The sequence below is a fragment of the Chanos chanos genome, chromosome 10 (genome assembly GCF_902362185.1).
Source record: "Chanos chanos chromosome 10, fChaCha1.1, whole genome shotgun sequence".
Taxonomy (NCBI): domain Eukaryota; kingdom Metazoa; phylum Chordata; class Actinopteri; order Gonorynchiformes; family Chanidae; genus Chanos; species Chanos chanos.
In genome coordinates this window covers 39323859-39338873 of record NC_044504.1, presented here as the reverse complement: position 1 = coordinate 39338873, position 15015 = coordinate 39323859, and the positions used below count along the sequence as shown (strand labels likewise).

General features: G+C 47.7%; 1 protein-coding gene across 2 annotated transcripts in view; it reads left to right on the top strand.

The window, feature by feature from the left end:
- Positions 1 to 7706: 7706 nt before the first annotated feature.
- Positions 7707 to 15015, top strand: part of cwc22 (CWC22 spliceosome associated protein) — a 30592-nt gene continuing 23283 nt past the window's right edge. For both annotated transcript variants that reach the window (XM_030786738.1, XM_030786737.1), the window contains exons 1-6: positions 7707 to 7778; positions 9759 to 9858; positions 12470 to 12687; positions 12993 to 13042; positions 13205 to 13309; positions 13601 to 13894. In XM_030786738.1, the coding sequence (XP_030642598.1) occupies positions 7716 to 7778; positions 9759 to 9858; positions 12470 to 12687; positions 12993 to 13042; positions 13205 to 13309; positions 13601 to 13894 (830 nt within the window). In that variant the 5' untranslated portion in view covers positions 7707 to 7715. The remainder of the gene's footprint in view (positions 7779 to 9758; positions 9859 to 12469; positions 12688 to 12992; positions 13043 to 13204; positions 13310 to 13600; positions 13895 to 15015) is intronic.

Below are 15015 nucleotides of genomic sequence, written 5' to 3'. Positions count from 1 at the left end.
AACAACAACAACAACAACAACAACAACAACAAGATTTATCTTCACTTCTCAGCATTGTGTCCAACTACCAGGCTGCCTTACCATAACACTGGCCCTTTTCTTCAGGCTGCCTTACCATAACACTGGCACTTTTCTTGACATTGCATGTAAAGATTCATTTGGCCTAAGCTGGATCTATGCTATACCGCTTATTTGAACCAAGATTTCTGAACCAGTTTACAAAACACAAACTCTGTTAACTAAAGTAATCTTCATGCAGAGAAATGGATGCTGAAATGGAGAATGACACCTCAGTTTAAACCAGTGTTTTCTCATCCAAGTCCTGAGGCCCGACAGTGAGGGAGAATGTATTCATTCACACCATTAAAACACGCAATTCACCTGATCAAGGACCTGAAAAAATAACTTATTGTTTCGCTCAGCTGTGTGAGTGCTGGGCTGAAGCAAAAAAAACCAGTAGGACCCCCCCCCACCCCCCCCCCCCCCCCAGTCATTTAAACAGTGATGGATTTAATCAGCGGCAGATTCCAGTCCTGCCAGATCACTGTGAGTGTGTGCTCCCAGACCAGCCTCATCCCCCGATGTGCTGGAGGTGATGCAGACCCGTCTGTCGGGGAGATGTCATTCCAGGGAGTCAGTGGGAATACAATAGGGATAGATGGAGCTGCACTGGGTCTTAACATCATCTTTGCAAAGGTAAGTCAGCGTGCACAGATGCTTAGAGTGATTATGACTAAAACATAATCATCCCTCCTCTGAGTCTTACTGGGATCCTCTGAAATGGAGTGCAGCGCATGTTTTTCCTGATGAGTTCTTCGTTTCTGTAAAGAGAGATTGTTTTGCTCTGATTTACTAATTCATATTAGACAAAAGCGTTAACACATACACCTCCTATGCCCTGACTCTGTGGTAATATTGTTAAAATGGTAACTACCCACTGCTGTCTTCCATCCACAGTTCCAGCGCCCACACAAATGCTTTTCCCCGATCTTTTACACAGACACATTCGATGAAAATCACCAGTCTACAGAGGAAAAATAGACTTTTAACAGAACATTGGTATGCTGTACAGATAGGCTGTGTTCCCTCTGGTACACTCACCCGCAATTCAATTTATTCAGAAAGGTTACTGAGGTTGGAAAATTGTCAGATCCCCTGCTTCTCAAACAAAGCTTTTTCAAATGCAAATGACTGAGCAGCTCCAGTCACCAGCACAACTGAATGTAGGATCAGATCCCGTGGTACTTCGTCAGTGCTGCCGTAGCATTTCATCAGGGAACGCAAAAAGACAAGACAGGTGAAGATTCAGACCCTGGGCTTTCTCTTTCAGAAACCAACAGCACAAATATCATTTACTAGCCCATCAAACTCCAGAGGGATGTCGACCATAATAAAAACCTACAGTCATATTGTGTCTCAGACCATTTATTTACTGTGGAGGATCTCTGCCTCGCAGCTCTTACTCTACTGAATAGGCGGTGAACCAGTCTACACCTCACACTCGGACACCGTAAACACAGAACTCAGCGCCTCCTGTCCGGACCACACCTCACACTCTGACACCGTAAACACAGAACTCAGCGCCTCCTGTCCGGTCTACACCTCACACTCTGACACCGTAAACACAGAACTCAGCGCCTCCTGTCCGGTCTACACCTCACACTCTGACACCGTAAACACAGAACTCAACGCCTCCTGTCCGGACCACACCTCACACTCTGACACCGTAAACACAGAACTCAGCGTCTCCTGTCCAGTCTGTCCATCACACTCTGACACCGTAAACACAGAACTCAGCGCCTCCTGTCCGGTCTACACCTCACACTCTGACACCGTAAACACAGAACTCAGCGCCTCCTGTCCGGACCACACCTCACACTCTGACACCGTAAACACAGAACTCAGCGCCTCCTGTCCGGTCTGTCCATCACACTCTGACACCGTAAACACAGAACTCAGCGCCTCCTGTCCAGTCTGTCCATCACACTCTGACACCGTAAACACAGAGCTCAGCGTCTCCTGTCCGGTCTACACCTCACACTCTGACACCGTAAACACAGAACTCAACGCCTCCTGTCCAGTCTGTCCATCACACTCTGACACCGTAAACACAGAACTCAGCGCCTCCTGTCCGGTCTACACCTCACACTCTGACACCGTAAACACAGAACTCAACGCCTCCTGTCCGGACCACACCTCACACTCTGACACCGTAAACACAGAACTCAGCGTCTCCTGTCCGGTCTACACCTCACACTCTGACACCGTAAACACAGAACTCAGCGTCTCCTGTCCAGTCTGTCCATCACACTCTGACACCGTAAACACAGAACTCAACGCCTCCTGTCCGGTCTACACCTCACACTCTGACACCGTAAACACAGAACTCAACGCCTCCTGTCCGGTCTGTCCATCACACTCTGACACCGTCAACACAGAACTCAGCGTCTCCTGTCCAGTCTGTACCTCACACTCTGACACCGTAAACACAGAACTCAGCGCCTCCTGTCCAGTCTGTACCTCACACTCTGACACCGTAAACACAGAACTCAGCGCCTCCTGTCCAGTCTGTCCATCACACTCTGACACCGTAAACACAGAACTCAGCGCCTCCTGTCCGGTCTACACCTCACACTCTGACACCGTAAACACAGAACTCAGCGCCTCCTGTCCGGTCTACACCTCACACTCTGACACCGTAAACACAGAACTCAACGCCTCCTGTCCGGTCTACACCTCACACTCTGACACCGTAAACACAGAACTCAGCGCCTCCTGTCCGGTCTACACCTCACACTCTGACACCGTAAACACAGAACTCAGCGCCTCCTGTCCGGTCTGTCCATCACACTCTGACACCGTAAACACAGAACTCAGCGCCTCCTGTCCGGTCTACACCTCACACTCTGACACCGTAAACACAGAACTCAGCGCCTCCTGTCCGGACCACACCTCACACTCTGACACCGTAAACACAGAACTCAGCGCCTCCTGTCCGGTCTACACCTCACACTCTGACACCGTAAACACAGAACTCAGCGTCTCCTGTCCGGTCTGTCCATCACACTCTGACACCGTCAACACAGAACTCAGCGTCTCCTGTCCAGTCTGTACCTCACACTCTGACACCGTAAACACAGAACTCAGCGCCTCCTGTCCAGTCTGTCCATCACACTCTGACACCGTAAACACAGAACTCAGCGCCTCCTGTCCGGTCTGTCCCTCACACTCTGACACCGTAAACACAGAACTCAGCGCCTCCTGTCCGGTCTACACCTCACACTCTGACACCGTAAACACAGAACTCAGCGTCTCCTGTCCGGTCTGTCCATCACACTCTGACACCGTCAACACAGAACTCAGCGTCTCCTGTCCAGTCTGTCCATCACACTCTGACACCGTAAACACAGAACTCAGCGCCTCCTGTCCAGTCTGTCCATCACACTCTGACACCGTCAACACAGAACTCAGCGCCTCCTGTCCGGTCCACACCTCACACTCTGACACCGTAAACACAGAACTCAGCGCCTCCTGTCCGGTCTACACCTCACACTCTGACACCGTAAACACAGAACTCAGCGCCTCCTGTCCGGACCACACCTCACACTCTGACACCGTAAACACAGAACTCAGCGCCTCCTGTCCGGTCTACACCTCACACTCTGACACCGTAAACACAGAACTCAGCGCCTCCTGTCCATCAGCAGCCACTGTGATGGGGGCAGGGCGATGAGAAGTTGTGAGTCTACATGTCTACACAGTGGTGTCTGTAAGGCTCGTACCAACTGCCATCAGTCAGACTGAATGAGAGTGAGTGAGGGAAATTTAACAGGAAGAAGTGAAAACATCTCATCAGACCCTCTCTGAAGGACCATGTTGGTGTTGGATGCATTTATACAGAACACTAATGCAGAACATTCCTGAAGGACATTCATGGAGAACACTAATGCAGATCACTCTGTATGAATATTCTGTCTCACTCCTTTTTTCTTGATTCTGAAACAATTTAATACTCAGACCTCATGGGCACTGTCCATAACAATAAAATCAATTAAATCAGTTAGCGCTGTGACTTAGTGCTGGTAAACCACAACGCTGAGGCGGTGGCTGTCATCATACATAACTGTAGCTCCATGCATCTCTATTGAGTCAAATCCTCATGTGTTCAGAGAGCCGGCAGTGAAGCTGTAGATATCTGCATGTGAACTGGTAACCGAAATCTCCTTCGTGTATCGAGCTGGTTCCTGTGTGTTTACACTCACAGCATTGCTGCAGCATGTAACACGTGTGTGTGGGATGCTAAAGATAGCGTTCTTTTCACAGGCCCCTCAGAGCCTAATCAATGACATAGAGCAGAGTCTTATTCAGCACTGGCCTGGCCCCTCCACACTGTGTGTTCAGTCAGAGACGCTCAGAGAGGCTCCGTGAGACGGCCTGCCTGACGGAGCCTGTGTGTGTGTGTGATATGGAGCAGCTGTAACCAGAGCTTGCGTGTACTCATACATGTCTGCTTTATCTGGCCTCTCACCTGCGCTGCCTCTCACGGCGACAGGCACAGATCATTCAGTGCTACTGGAGCTCCATCACAATATCAGCACGCACTATAATCCTCAGCCTCTCCACACACACACACACACACACACACTGGTCAAGTCTTCCCACAGGTCTATGTGACTGCGCAGACATGCAATGCTGCATGAACTGTGATAAGTTGCTACCTAAGCTCTGTAACTCCACACCGTGGGATACTGTTGGTAAGAATATGTGTCTTTACTATTTCCTGAAATCAGAACATAAACTGAGGAAAATGTACATGTGTTTGTAATGTAGGGAAATATTCTTTTTCAAATGATTACTCATCCTGTCCATAAGTAATACATCATTACCACATAGAGCCTAGGAGGTTCTTACTTTCACATTGTACAAGAAATGCCAGTCTATAGGTTTTCTGTGTTTTGTCCTATCATTTCACAATGCACTACAAAACTCATTTTTAAAAATGCATGAAATGTATCGAAGTTGCTGAGGTTAAGTTTCTGAATTTTTTTTTTATTATTATTATTTTTGGATTCGTGTCTTTTTTAGCGCAATGTCCTCTTTCAGTTGTATGTAATTTTCCAACCAGTAGATGGCAGTGTTGTTGTGATTATTTTTTTTATTTATTTATTTATTTATTTTTTTACTTCAGTCCCTGGTCAACTGGAGCATCAGAATTTAGATGTGCAGTGTTTCCTTGGAGAGTAATAATCGAAGTGTAGTTAGAAATGATCAGATGTTGATGTAAGTACTTGCGTTTTTAAATTAGTAACTTTTTTATCCAAAAAAAAACAAAAAACAGTAGTGGTTATACGGGTAAGCCTACACTAGAGGTGTTCTTTAATATGCTCTAACGACTGGACTGGTACTCTCATCTTCTCAGAGTTGTTTTAGTGTTTTAATTGTTTTAATTAGCATGATGGTCTTACTGGGAGTTATACTGGTGGGTCACTCTGTACAGGCTAATTCCATCCTATTTATCACATCTCTGCAGTGCATGCTTAAATGGATGAATGTCTTATCTGCTTTGTTCAGTTTGACAACTGAACTACACCAGAAACTGAATTCTGAGAGTGAAAGGGAGAGTAAAACATGTGCTCTCATTTTTAGAGTGAAAAGGTAACACAGCAAACCCCCACTATTGTCTTTGGGTCCTTTCTTCCGTTATTTCTGGATTGTGGGAGAGGTCTCCAACAGCCTTAGGCTTGGTTAGTATATTTCATACCCTTTGCATGAATTCATATCCCTAGCGTGAATGTCAAATCCCTTGACATTCACGCTATTACAGGCTAACTGCTTTGTCAAAGCAGGAAGAGAAGCAGCCACAGCGGTGCCGCACTGGTCACCACACAGTTGATCTTCCACTAGAGCAGCGCGCCACAAAGCCGGGTTCGCCTCACGGGCACACGCTGTCACTCCAGCCACAGAAAATGCCAGAAAAGCCCGTAAACAAACAGTGACAAACAAATGTGCCCTACAGGACACTCGTCGTTACCATTCCTTATCAACAACGGCAGCACACATCTGTGACGTGGGATTCCAACAGGGCTATTTGCATTAGCACCTCACACAAGTTGCTAATGACTCACGGAGCCAGTGTGGCGACAGCACTTATCCGCTCGCTCCAGATGGATATCAGAAAACTAGCGTGCGAGAGTCTCTCCATAAATGACCAAAAAAAAAAAAAATCTGTGCTCAACATTAAAGACATTCTGAGCCGTACCACAGTCGGAGCATTTAATTTCATGTCACATCGGCACCAATCAGATAAACTGTTCTGTTCTTCTAGTATTGAGAAAAAAAATTCTTTTAATCTTTGTTCTCAGAAGAATCTTCTTTTTGTGTCTGAGTTTTAATGGAACTGAATAAAAATTTTACCATGAGACTGCGTATACTTCAATAAGTAAACACAGAATTTCAGCCATAGTAATAATTAAAAACAGTTAAACGTGAACCTGCTCAGAAAGTGAAGCTGTTGTGCTTCTTACTCGTTGTACACGACCACTGATTGTTCTGTAGTCTGCAGAGTGTGTAGCTGGAGTGTGTGTAGCTGGAGTGTGTTCTGGAGAGTGGAGTGTGTTCTGGAGAGTGCAGTGTGTAGCTGGAGTGTTTAGCTGGAGTCTGCGGTGTGTAGCTGGAGTGTGTTCTGGAGAGTGCAGTGTGTAGCTGGAGTCTGCGGTGGGTAGCTGGAGTGCTCTGTCTCTGTGATCGGCTGGGCCTTATGGCTCCTGTTTCAGATGCTGAGAGAGAGAGAAGAGAGCCGTGACACGACCTGCCTCAGGGCTAATTGAATCTGATCAGCCCGTCTCACCTTCAGTGGGGTCAGGGCAGGACCTGCTCACTGTCAGGCTCCAGGGATCTGAGCAGAGCTGGCCTGTGCACGCTCTGATGTTCAAGTCAAGGCAGAAAAAAGCAACCCATCAATCTTTGGCCACTGTCAAATAAGCCAGGATTACATAAGACATGTTTTGGTTCAAAGAGCTTTGTCAAGACAAAGGAGACACTTACTTTAGGAAACAGCCCTTGAAAATTCAATATTGATTATACTGAGTTACTTCTCCAGAGCTCATCTCTGATCCAAGACATGAAATAATTATGAATGAAGGACAGATCCGTGGAGTTCTCCGATACAGGCCACAGAATGCTCCCTTAAATCACTCATGTTTTCAGTCACTAAGCTAATGTATAGCTCGGTGTGCACTGATACAGAATTCTCATGTCTGTTCATACATGTGTTGTGCAGAATCGCTGTCCAATCCAAAGTCTTTCCTTCTGTTGATACTTCTGATTGTTCCTTGAATGTATGCAGCTGATTTTGATGTCAAAAACTGGTACAGTACATGTACCGTACATGGGTTCACTGATTTCATACTGCACTTATGGAGCACTGGATGCGAAAGGGACAGAGAAACAACAGGCTGTCGGTGAAACCCGGACATAAATCTTACAAAACTGCAGCGCTGTTACAACGTTTAATCTTTTTTTTTCAGTTTAACGCATTAGCTGGCTGTGATAGAGAGGTATTATCTTTGTCTAAAAAAATGTACCCGTTTATTTGAGCTCGGTGGACAATTGCTTCGCAAAAGCAGGATTTGCCTTCTCAGCTCTAAGAATAACGCGATTCCTTTAGTTTGGACCTCGTGGCTATTCGTAGAAACTTGCGGAAGAGGACCGGGAAGATGGCGGCGGAATCGAACGAATCCGAAATCGCAACGGGCTTGAGCCCAAGTTCAAAAGAAGAGGTAGGAAGTTTGTCTGCGTTAAGTAATGACACAAACATAAACGCTTCGATGAGTGAATACAAACGAGAGTGAATAATTGTTTTGTAATCATCATTTAATCGGTATAAATGACGACGGGCCCTGTCTAAAGCACAAAGACCTAACACGATTTGCACACATGGACTGGAGCGCGCTACTCTGATTTGCTAACTTACGCTAGGCTACCAAAGTTTCTTAGCAAGCTTGTTCTGTTGTGTCCCACAGCTAAAATTGTTGTTGTCTGCGTCAGAGTTTCCATATTTTCATATGCATCACATCCAGTGTACCATTTCGTTGTTTGTTCATAAATAGCTGTTTTCAGCGCGAACAATGAGAGTTAGCCGCCAATTCATAACACCAGCTAGTTATGCTAGCAAGCTAACGTGCGGTGTGGCGAGGCTACAGCCAAAGCTTTGGCTTGTTTATTTCCATTCGGTCTTCAGTTCTCATGTCCCCTCTAACACAGCTCTAATATTGAAGAATTCCGTTGATACAGGAGCCACACTGACTTTACCTCTGATAATAGCACATGCCTCCAAATTGGATAGTCTACGACACTTGCGAGCTATCGGTAGATAAACAGGTGTTCACTTAGCTTTACAGATGTCTTGCATAAAATAGTGGTATACTGACACTATCTGTTGACGTATTGAGAAACTGTGCTAGAGTTTTGTTAAACTAGGCGGTAAATATCCCTGTTGTATTCTACACAGTAAGCTGTCCCAAAGATGGGTAACTGTTCACGTAACTTGAGAATCACAAACTGTTTCTGGAGAGACGTGAACAATACGTACCTGACATGATATAATTGGAAAACTATACACATTTAAAATAAAAGAGCGACCGCATCATAGTGGCGTTTAACTGAGTTATGACAAGGGGTCATTTTACTCTAGATTATATATGTTGGTTTTAGACGTCCGCAGATGCAGCTCCAGGTGGTAATGCGAAATGTGTCTGTCGAAGCGCTCTTGGAGCCTGGAGGTGTGTGTTTGAAAGTTTCTGCGTTGACAATCCGTGCGAGACTCAGCGTTAGAATTGGCGGTTCAGAGGCATTGTTGGGACCATTTCAGAATATGTATTTCATCAGCGCGGCACATCCCATAATATGCCTGTGTAGAGATTCAGCATTCGACAAGTCTTTAGCCCTTGGGCTGGATGCTGTTGACCGGCGTCTGTCTGTGAATGATTTATCCCGTAGGCTCATGGGATGTCTCTGTTCATCCAGGCAGTGTGGGTAACATATCATTAGTGTTTGCCTCCTCTTTGAAGTACAGGTACCCCAGAACTAAACAGAAACGCCTCAGGAGTTTAGTTTGTAAGGGCTTGGATTTAACACAGTGAATGTTAGCGCCAGAGGCCTTTCACTTTTGCTCTAGAGGAAAGCATGTCTTCGCCAGGAACACAAAGCTCTCTTTTTCACCTATCAGAAACACAGTCATCTACAGTCGGTCCAAGTGCAGTTCCGTGGCGCCTCTGTTACCAGGCCACTTACAGCTCTGTTGGCCTCAGGCCCCGTGTGCTGATACAGCTGTTTGAATTTTGATTGAAACTGAACCTGGGGTAACTTTGAATGACAAGCCTCTGGGTCCAGGACTCTGAGGATGTTGCTATTTCCTGCTGAAGTTGCACATACAAATGCAAATTTGCCGCCGGTTGCTTCGCAGGTGCTGTTTGATTGCTTCCATGTTTCTCATCATGATTACCATTCACCTCCATGCAGCAGAGTATTGCCTGTCATTTTTCTCCCCCGCCGTTTCCATCCCCTCCGATCACAGGACACAGCCCTTTTCATCTCCGCTGTCGTGTTTTTCATGCCCCACTGGCTCCTTCCCTGAATTTATACTTGTGACATCATGAGTGTTGTTTGGCAGTTATGATTTGGCAGCCATTGTTTTTATGTCATGTTAGTGGGTGTGTGTAGATGCTGATTGATTTGCGTGTGTGCTCTGTTGTCTCCAGGTGTCCAGTCCTGCTGCAGTGAATCCGCCTCGGGGAGACAGGAGTCCAGGCTCCTCCTCTGAGGGAGACAGTGAAGCTGAAGACCAGGGGAGGACTGATGGTGAGAGAACCTCCAAAATGTGACATTTAAGTGAACAATTCGACTTTCTACTCATGCAGATGTCGTGGCAGAGACTGTGATGAGGAGGTTGGCATTGTATCCAGTGTTCTGGTTGGTTGCAGCCCTGTGTTACTGTAACCACGGTAGCATGAGTGGTATAATGACAGAGAATAATCAAGAGTAAAACCTGTAACTGAGTGTGTCTGACTGTGCAGAGTATGTCTGATTAAAGATGTGGTCTGTAGAAAATGTGTTGTTCTGTTTTAAAACATTGCTGTTACAATGGAATAATGACTGCACAGTATTATCACTACTGCTGCTGAAACTGATATTTCAGTGTTTTCTTACACTGATAAGATATAGGCTGCATCACACATCTGTGTGAAAAATGCCCGCAGAGTGTGATGTAAAACTGCTCACATAAGGGATGAAAGATCAGAGTGCTTTCATTTTGGACCTGTTGTGTGATGTCATTCTGAAAGCCAGAGTGCCTCTTGACTAAAACGACCTTTTAAACAATGAAGGCTCAGCATGCCCCTTACAGAGAGGAGAGACACCATCAGTGTGAGACAGAGAGGAGAGACATCATCCGTGTGAGACATTGCTGTAACCTGCAGGTGTGCCCTCATTCCCGTCTCTGAACAGGTCTCAGTGTGAGAGTGAGACAGAGAGGAGAGACACCATCAGTGTGAGAGTGAGACAGAGAGGAGAGACACGATCCGTGTGAGACATTGCTGTAAGCTGCAGGTGTGCCCTCATTCCCCTCTCTGAACAGGTCTCAGTGTGAGAGTGAGACAGAGAGGAGAGACACCATCAGTGTGAGAGTGAGACAGGGAGGAGAGACACCATCCGTGTGAGACATTGCTGTAAGCTGCAGGTGTGCCCTCATTCCCCTCTCTGAACGGGTCTCAGTGTGAGAGTGAGACAGAGAGGAGAGACACCATCAGTGTGAGAGTGAGACAGAGAGGAGAGACACCATCCGTGTGAGACATTGCTGTAAGCTGCAGGTGTGCCCTCATTCCCCTCTCTGAACGGGTCTCAGCTCTCCCTGAGCCCTTTCTGACAGTTTTCGCCCAGTAGCTTTAGTGTCTGTGTGTTATTGTCCGGGCTGTGGTTTTCATCATCTGTTCTGCTGAGCTGTGACAATCTGAGATCAGCTTCCTGCCTCCTGACTCCAGCCCAAGGGCATCTGAAATGTGCCAGCCAGCAGAGCGCTGCCTTTTACAGGGCCTGGGGAAACTTTGGCCATAACCTGGCTATTGCTCCTGTCAGCTGTGAGGCTTGTTGAGTGGTGGTGTGGTGTGGTGAACCTTGTGTTCAGAGGCATTGTACTCTGCTGTGTAATGCTGTACTTCAGAGGGCGGGATGAAACGTGATTGGCTGCTGTTGTAGCCAAGCCTGTAGTGACATTTCAGAACAAATTAACCTTAATTGTACCACTTGTTTTACTAGTCCAGCATATCATAGAACCTGACACGAGTCCTCTGAGCCCTGTCTGTGGCTGTAAGGGGGTTTCACATGGGCCGCTGTACCGGGCAGTTCAGTGAATGAAATTGCATTTGCTTTCCACCCATCTGAGATGTTCTCCGTTCTGAAGGGGGAAAGCGGCGTTTTGGAAGGAGGAGCCTACAACACCCTTCATTTCGTCATATCACTGAAAGCAAAAAAAAGCCTCAAGTTCATTTTATTTTTTCATAACCCGGCCCAGTTTTTTCTCTCTCTCCCAAACAGTTTTCTCTTTGCTTCTGTGGGGTCTGTTTGGTTCCCCGCTGAAGCTGCTATTAAACACTGCATTAAATCAGTGTGTCACCGCATGGCCTTTACGGGAGAGAGCTGACAGATTTCACTCTCACTGCTGCAGGTTTTCTCTCCATTTGGAAAAAGTCAACCACACTCCTAGGCAGGGAACCATCTGTTGTCCCTGTGTAACCTGAAAGGACTTAGACCCCACCCCCCCACCCTAGAATTTGGCTACTGTGACTGAGGACACATGCAATGAATTCTTTGACAGGTTTCTGTATCTTGTGAAATGTCAGCACCGTTTCTCAAATCCTCCAGGAGATAAAACTGTGTGTGAGATGCAGGTTTATTTGAGCTGAAGTCTCGTGTGTGTGTGTGTGTGTGTAAGTGAGATGAGAGCCAGTCCAAACTCAGAGGCAGAAATTCTGGCCGAAGAGTGTTGAGTGGAGAGAGGATGTGCAGGAGGAGAGCAGGTGTTGAGTCACAGACGCAGTGGGGCATCTCTGTGGAACGCTGTGCTCTTTATCATTATTTCATGAGATTTTTATGCTCTTCCGCACAGACTCAGTCATGTCCTGTCACCGAGCATTACTGTTTGTCTCTGTGAATGTCACCTCAGCTTGTGCATTCATCTCTGCCTCCTTATGCCCCACACACACACACACACACACAGGCCTGGGGAGGAGAATACGCCTGTGGGGTGCTTCTCGCCCCCACACACTCACAGTCACTGTAAACATGGCTGTGTGACGAGTTGGGGATGGCCTTTAGTGAGTGACACATGTCTGTGTGATTAGGAGCTGAGTGTGTAAACTGTCCATTAATCATTCTCAGGGGTTTACTGTTTGTTTATCTCTTCATGTCTTTTCAGAGGGCCGTTACAGCCGTGCAGCGGGCAGAGGGGAGCAGAGCCCTGACGGCGTGGGCCGGGATGAGGAGCCCGGAGAGGGCAGTGTGGAGGCCAGACACAGGAGCAGAGACAGCTCCTCTCGGGCCAGCGGCAGCCCGCGCTCCAGCAGCGAGAGCAGTGAGGAAGACAGCGATGACGGTACCAGACACAGGATGAAGAGCAGTGTGGCACACATCAGAGTAAGTTTAGTACACATCCATTACATGAGGCCTTCTGGAACTTTCTGCCCTAAAATAATGTTTGGGATCATTTTACTGTTGAGCAGCTTGTCTCTCTCTCTAACAGTTACTGCAGCCTGGTGCTTAAATGGATAACAGTGTGGCTGTCACTGCAAAATAGAATGACAGGCTGTTGCGGCCGGCATTACTGTTTACGTTGTCCATGTTCTTATTCGATAAGTGAAGTTCGGTGCGTGACAATGATGAGAGAGTTACTCTGAAGGTGTTTGAGAAGTGAAGGTGTTTTCTCTGTGTTTGTGTTTTAGCGTGGCTCTTATGATACCAGAGACAGAGGGAGCTCTTCTCCAGAACACAGGTAGACCTGCCTCAGAGTGGATTCTTTATAATATCATAATAACTTTATATGTACCAGTTATTAATAATAATAATAACAACAATAATAATAATTAATACTTTAATATGTTCACTGATTAACGCACTCACTCAACTATAACTTGCTTTATTGTTGCTGCATTAGGGAAGGAGGATCTAAGAGATCCCGCTCCAGATCCCGCTCCAGATCCCGTTCTAGATCCCGTTCTAGATCCCGTTCACCGCGGAGTGGCTATGAGAGAGGGCGCAGGTGAGAAAACAGGTTCAGAGAGTCATAGTTGAAGGAGCCGATGACGGAACTAATTTTTCTGAAATTTTCGCACTCTGAGTGTTTGTGGTTTTTGTTTGGCTTTCGTAAGACCGGTGACAAAGTTGGTGAAGGGAGTTGTCACGCAGCTGTTTTATGACAGATTTTATGACTGTGATAAATCTCAGGGGCCGGGGCTTTTAAATCAGGCCCCAGCACATGTCAGATGACTGTTTAAAAAGGTGTGGCATTCATGTTCCTATCCACCCTGTGCTGCCTCCCCGCCCTCCGCAGGTCCAGGGAGCGAGACAGGTCCAGGGAGCGAGACAGGGAGCGTTACGGAGAGCGGGAGCGGCACTTCAGCAGGGAGAGGGGCCGCGGCCACAGATCCAGCAGAGACAGAGACCTGGAGCACAGGAGGAGGGACAGGTCGGCCTCCCCGGCCCAGGGCGATAAGCCGCTCGCCGAAGAACCCCCGCCGAAGAAGAAGAAAGAAGAGCTGGACCCTATTCTAACACGCAGCGGAGGCGCCTACATCCCCCCCGCCAAACTCCGCATGATGCAGGCTCAGATCTCTGACAAGAGCAGGTGAGTCCTCATACAGGACCCGTTCACTAAACTGGCCTCACACACGACCCGTTCACTAAACTGTCCCCACACACGACCCGTTCACTAAACTCCCCTCACACACGACCCGTTCACTAAACTCCCCACACACGACCCGTTCACTAAACTGTCCCCACACACGACCCATTCACTAAACTGTCCCCACACACGACCCGTTCACTAAACTGTCCCCACACACGACCCATTCACTAAACTGTCCCCACACACGACCCGTTCACTAAACTGGCCTCACACACGACCCGTTCACTAAACTCCCCTCACACACGACCCGTTCACTAAACTGGCCTCACACACGACCCGATCACTAAACTGTCCCCACACACGACCCGTTCACTAAACTGTCCCCACACACGACCCGTTTACTAAACTCCCCTCACACACGACCCGATCACTAAACTGGCCTCACACACGACCCGTTCACTAAACTGGCCTCACACACGACCCGTTCACTAAACTGGCCTCACACACGACCCGTTCACTAAACTGTCCCCACACACGACCCGTTCACTAAACTGTCCCCACACACGACCCGTTTACTAAACTCCCCTCACACACGACCCGATCACTAAACTGGCCTCACACACGACCCGTTCACTAAACTGTCCCCACACACGACCCGTTCACTAAACTGGCCTCACACACGACCCGTTCACTAAACTGTCCCCACACACGACCCGTTCACTAAACTCCCCTCACACACGACCCGTTCACTAAACTGTCCCCACACACGACTCGTTCACTAAACTGTCCTCACACACGACCCGTTCACTAAACTGGCCTCACACATGACCCGTTCACTAAACTGTCCCCACACACGACCCGTTCACTAAACTGTCCCCACACACGACCCGTTCACTAAACTGGCCTCACACACGACCCGTTCACTAAACTGTCCCCACACACGACTCGTTCACTAAACTGTCCTCACACACGACCCGTTCACTAAACTGGCCTCACACACGACCCGTTCACTAAACTGTCCCCACACACGACCCGTTCACTAAACTCCCCTCACACACGACCCGTTCACTAAACTGGCCTCACACACGACCCGTTCACTAAACTGTCCCCACACACGACCC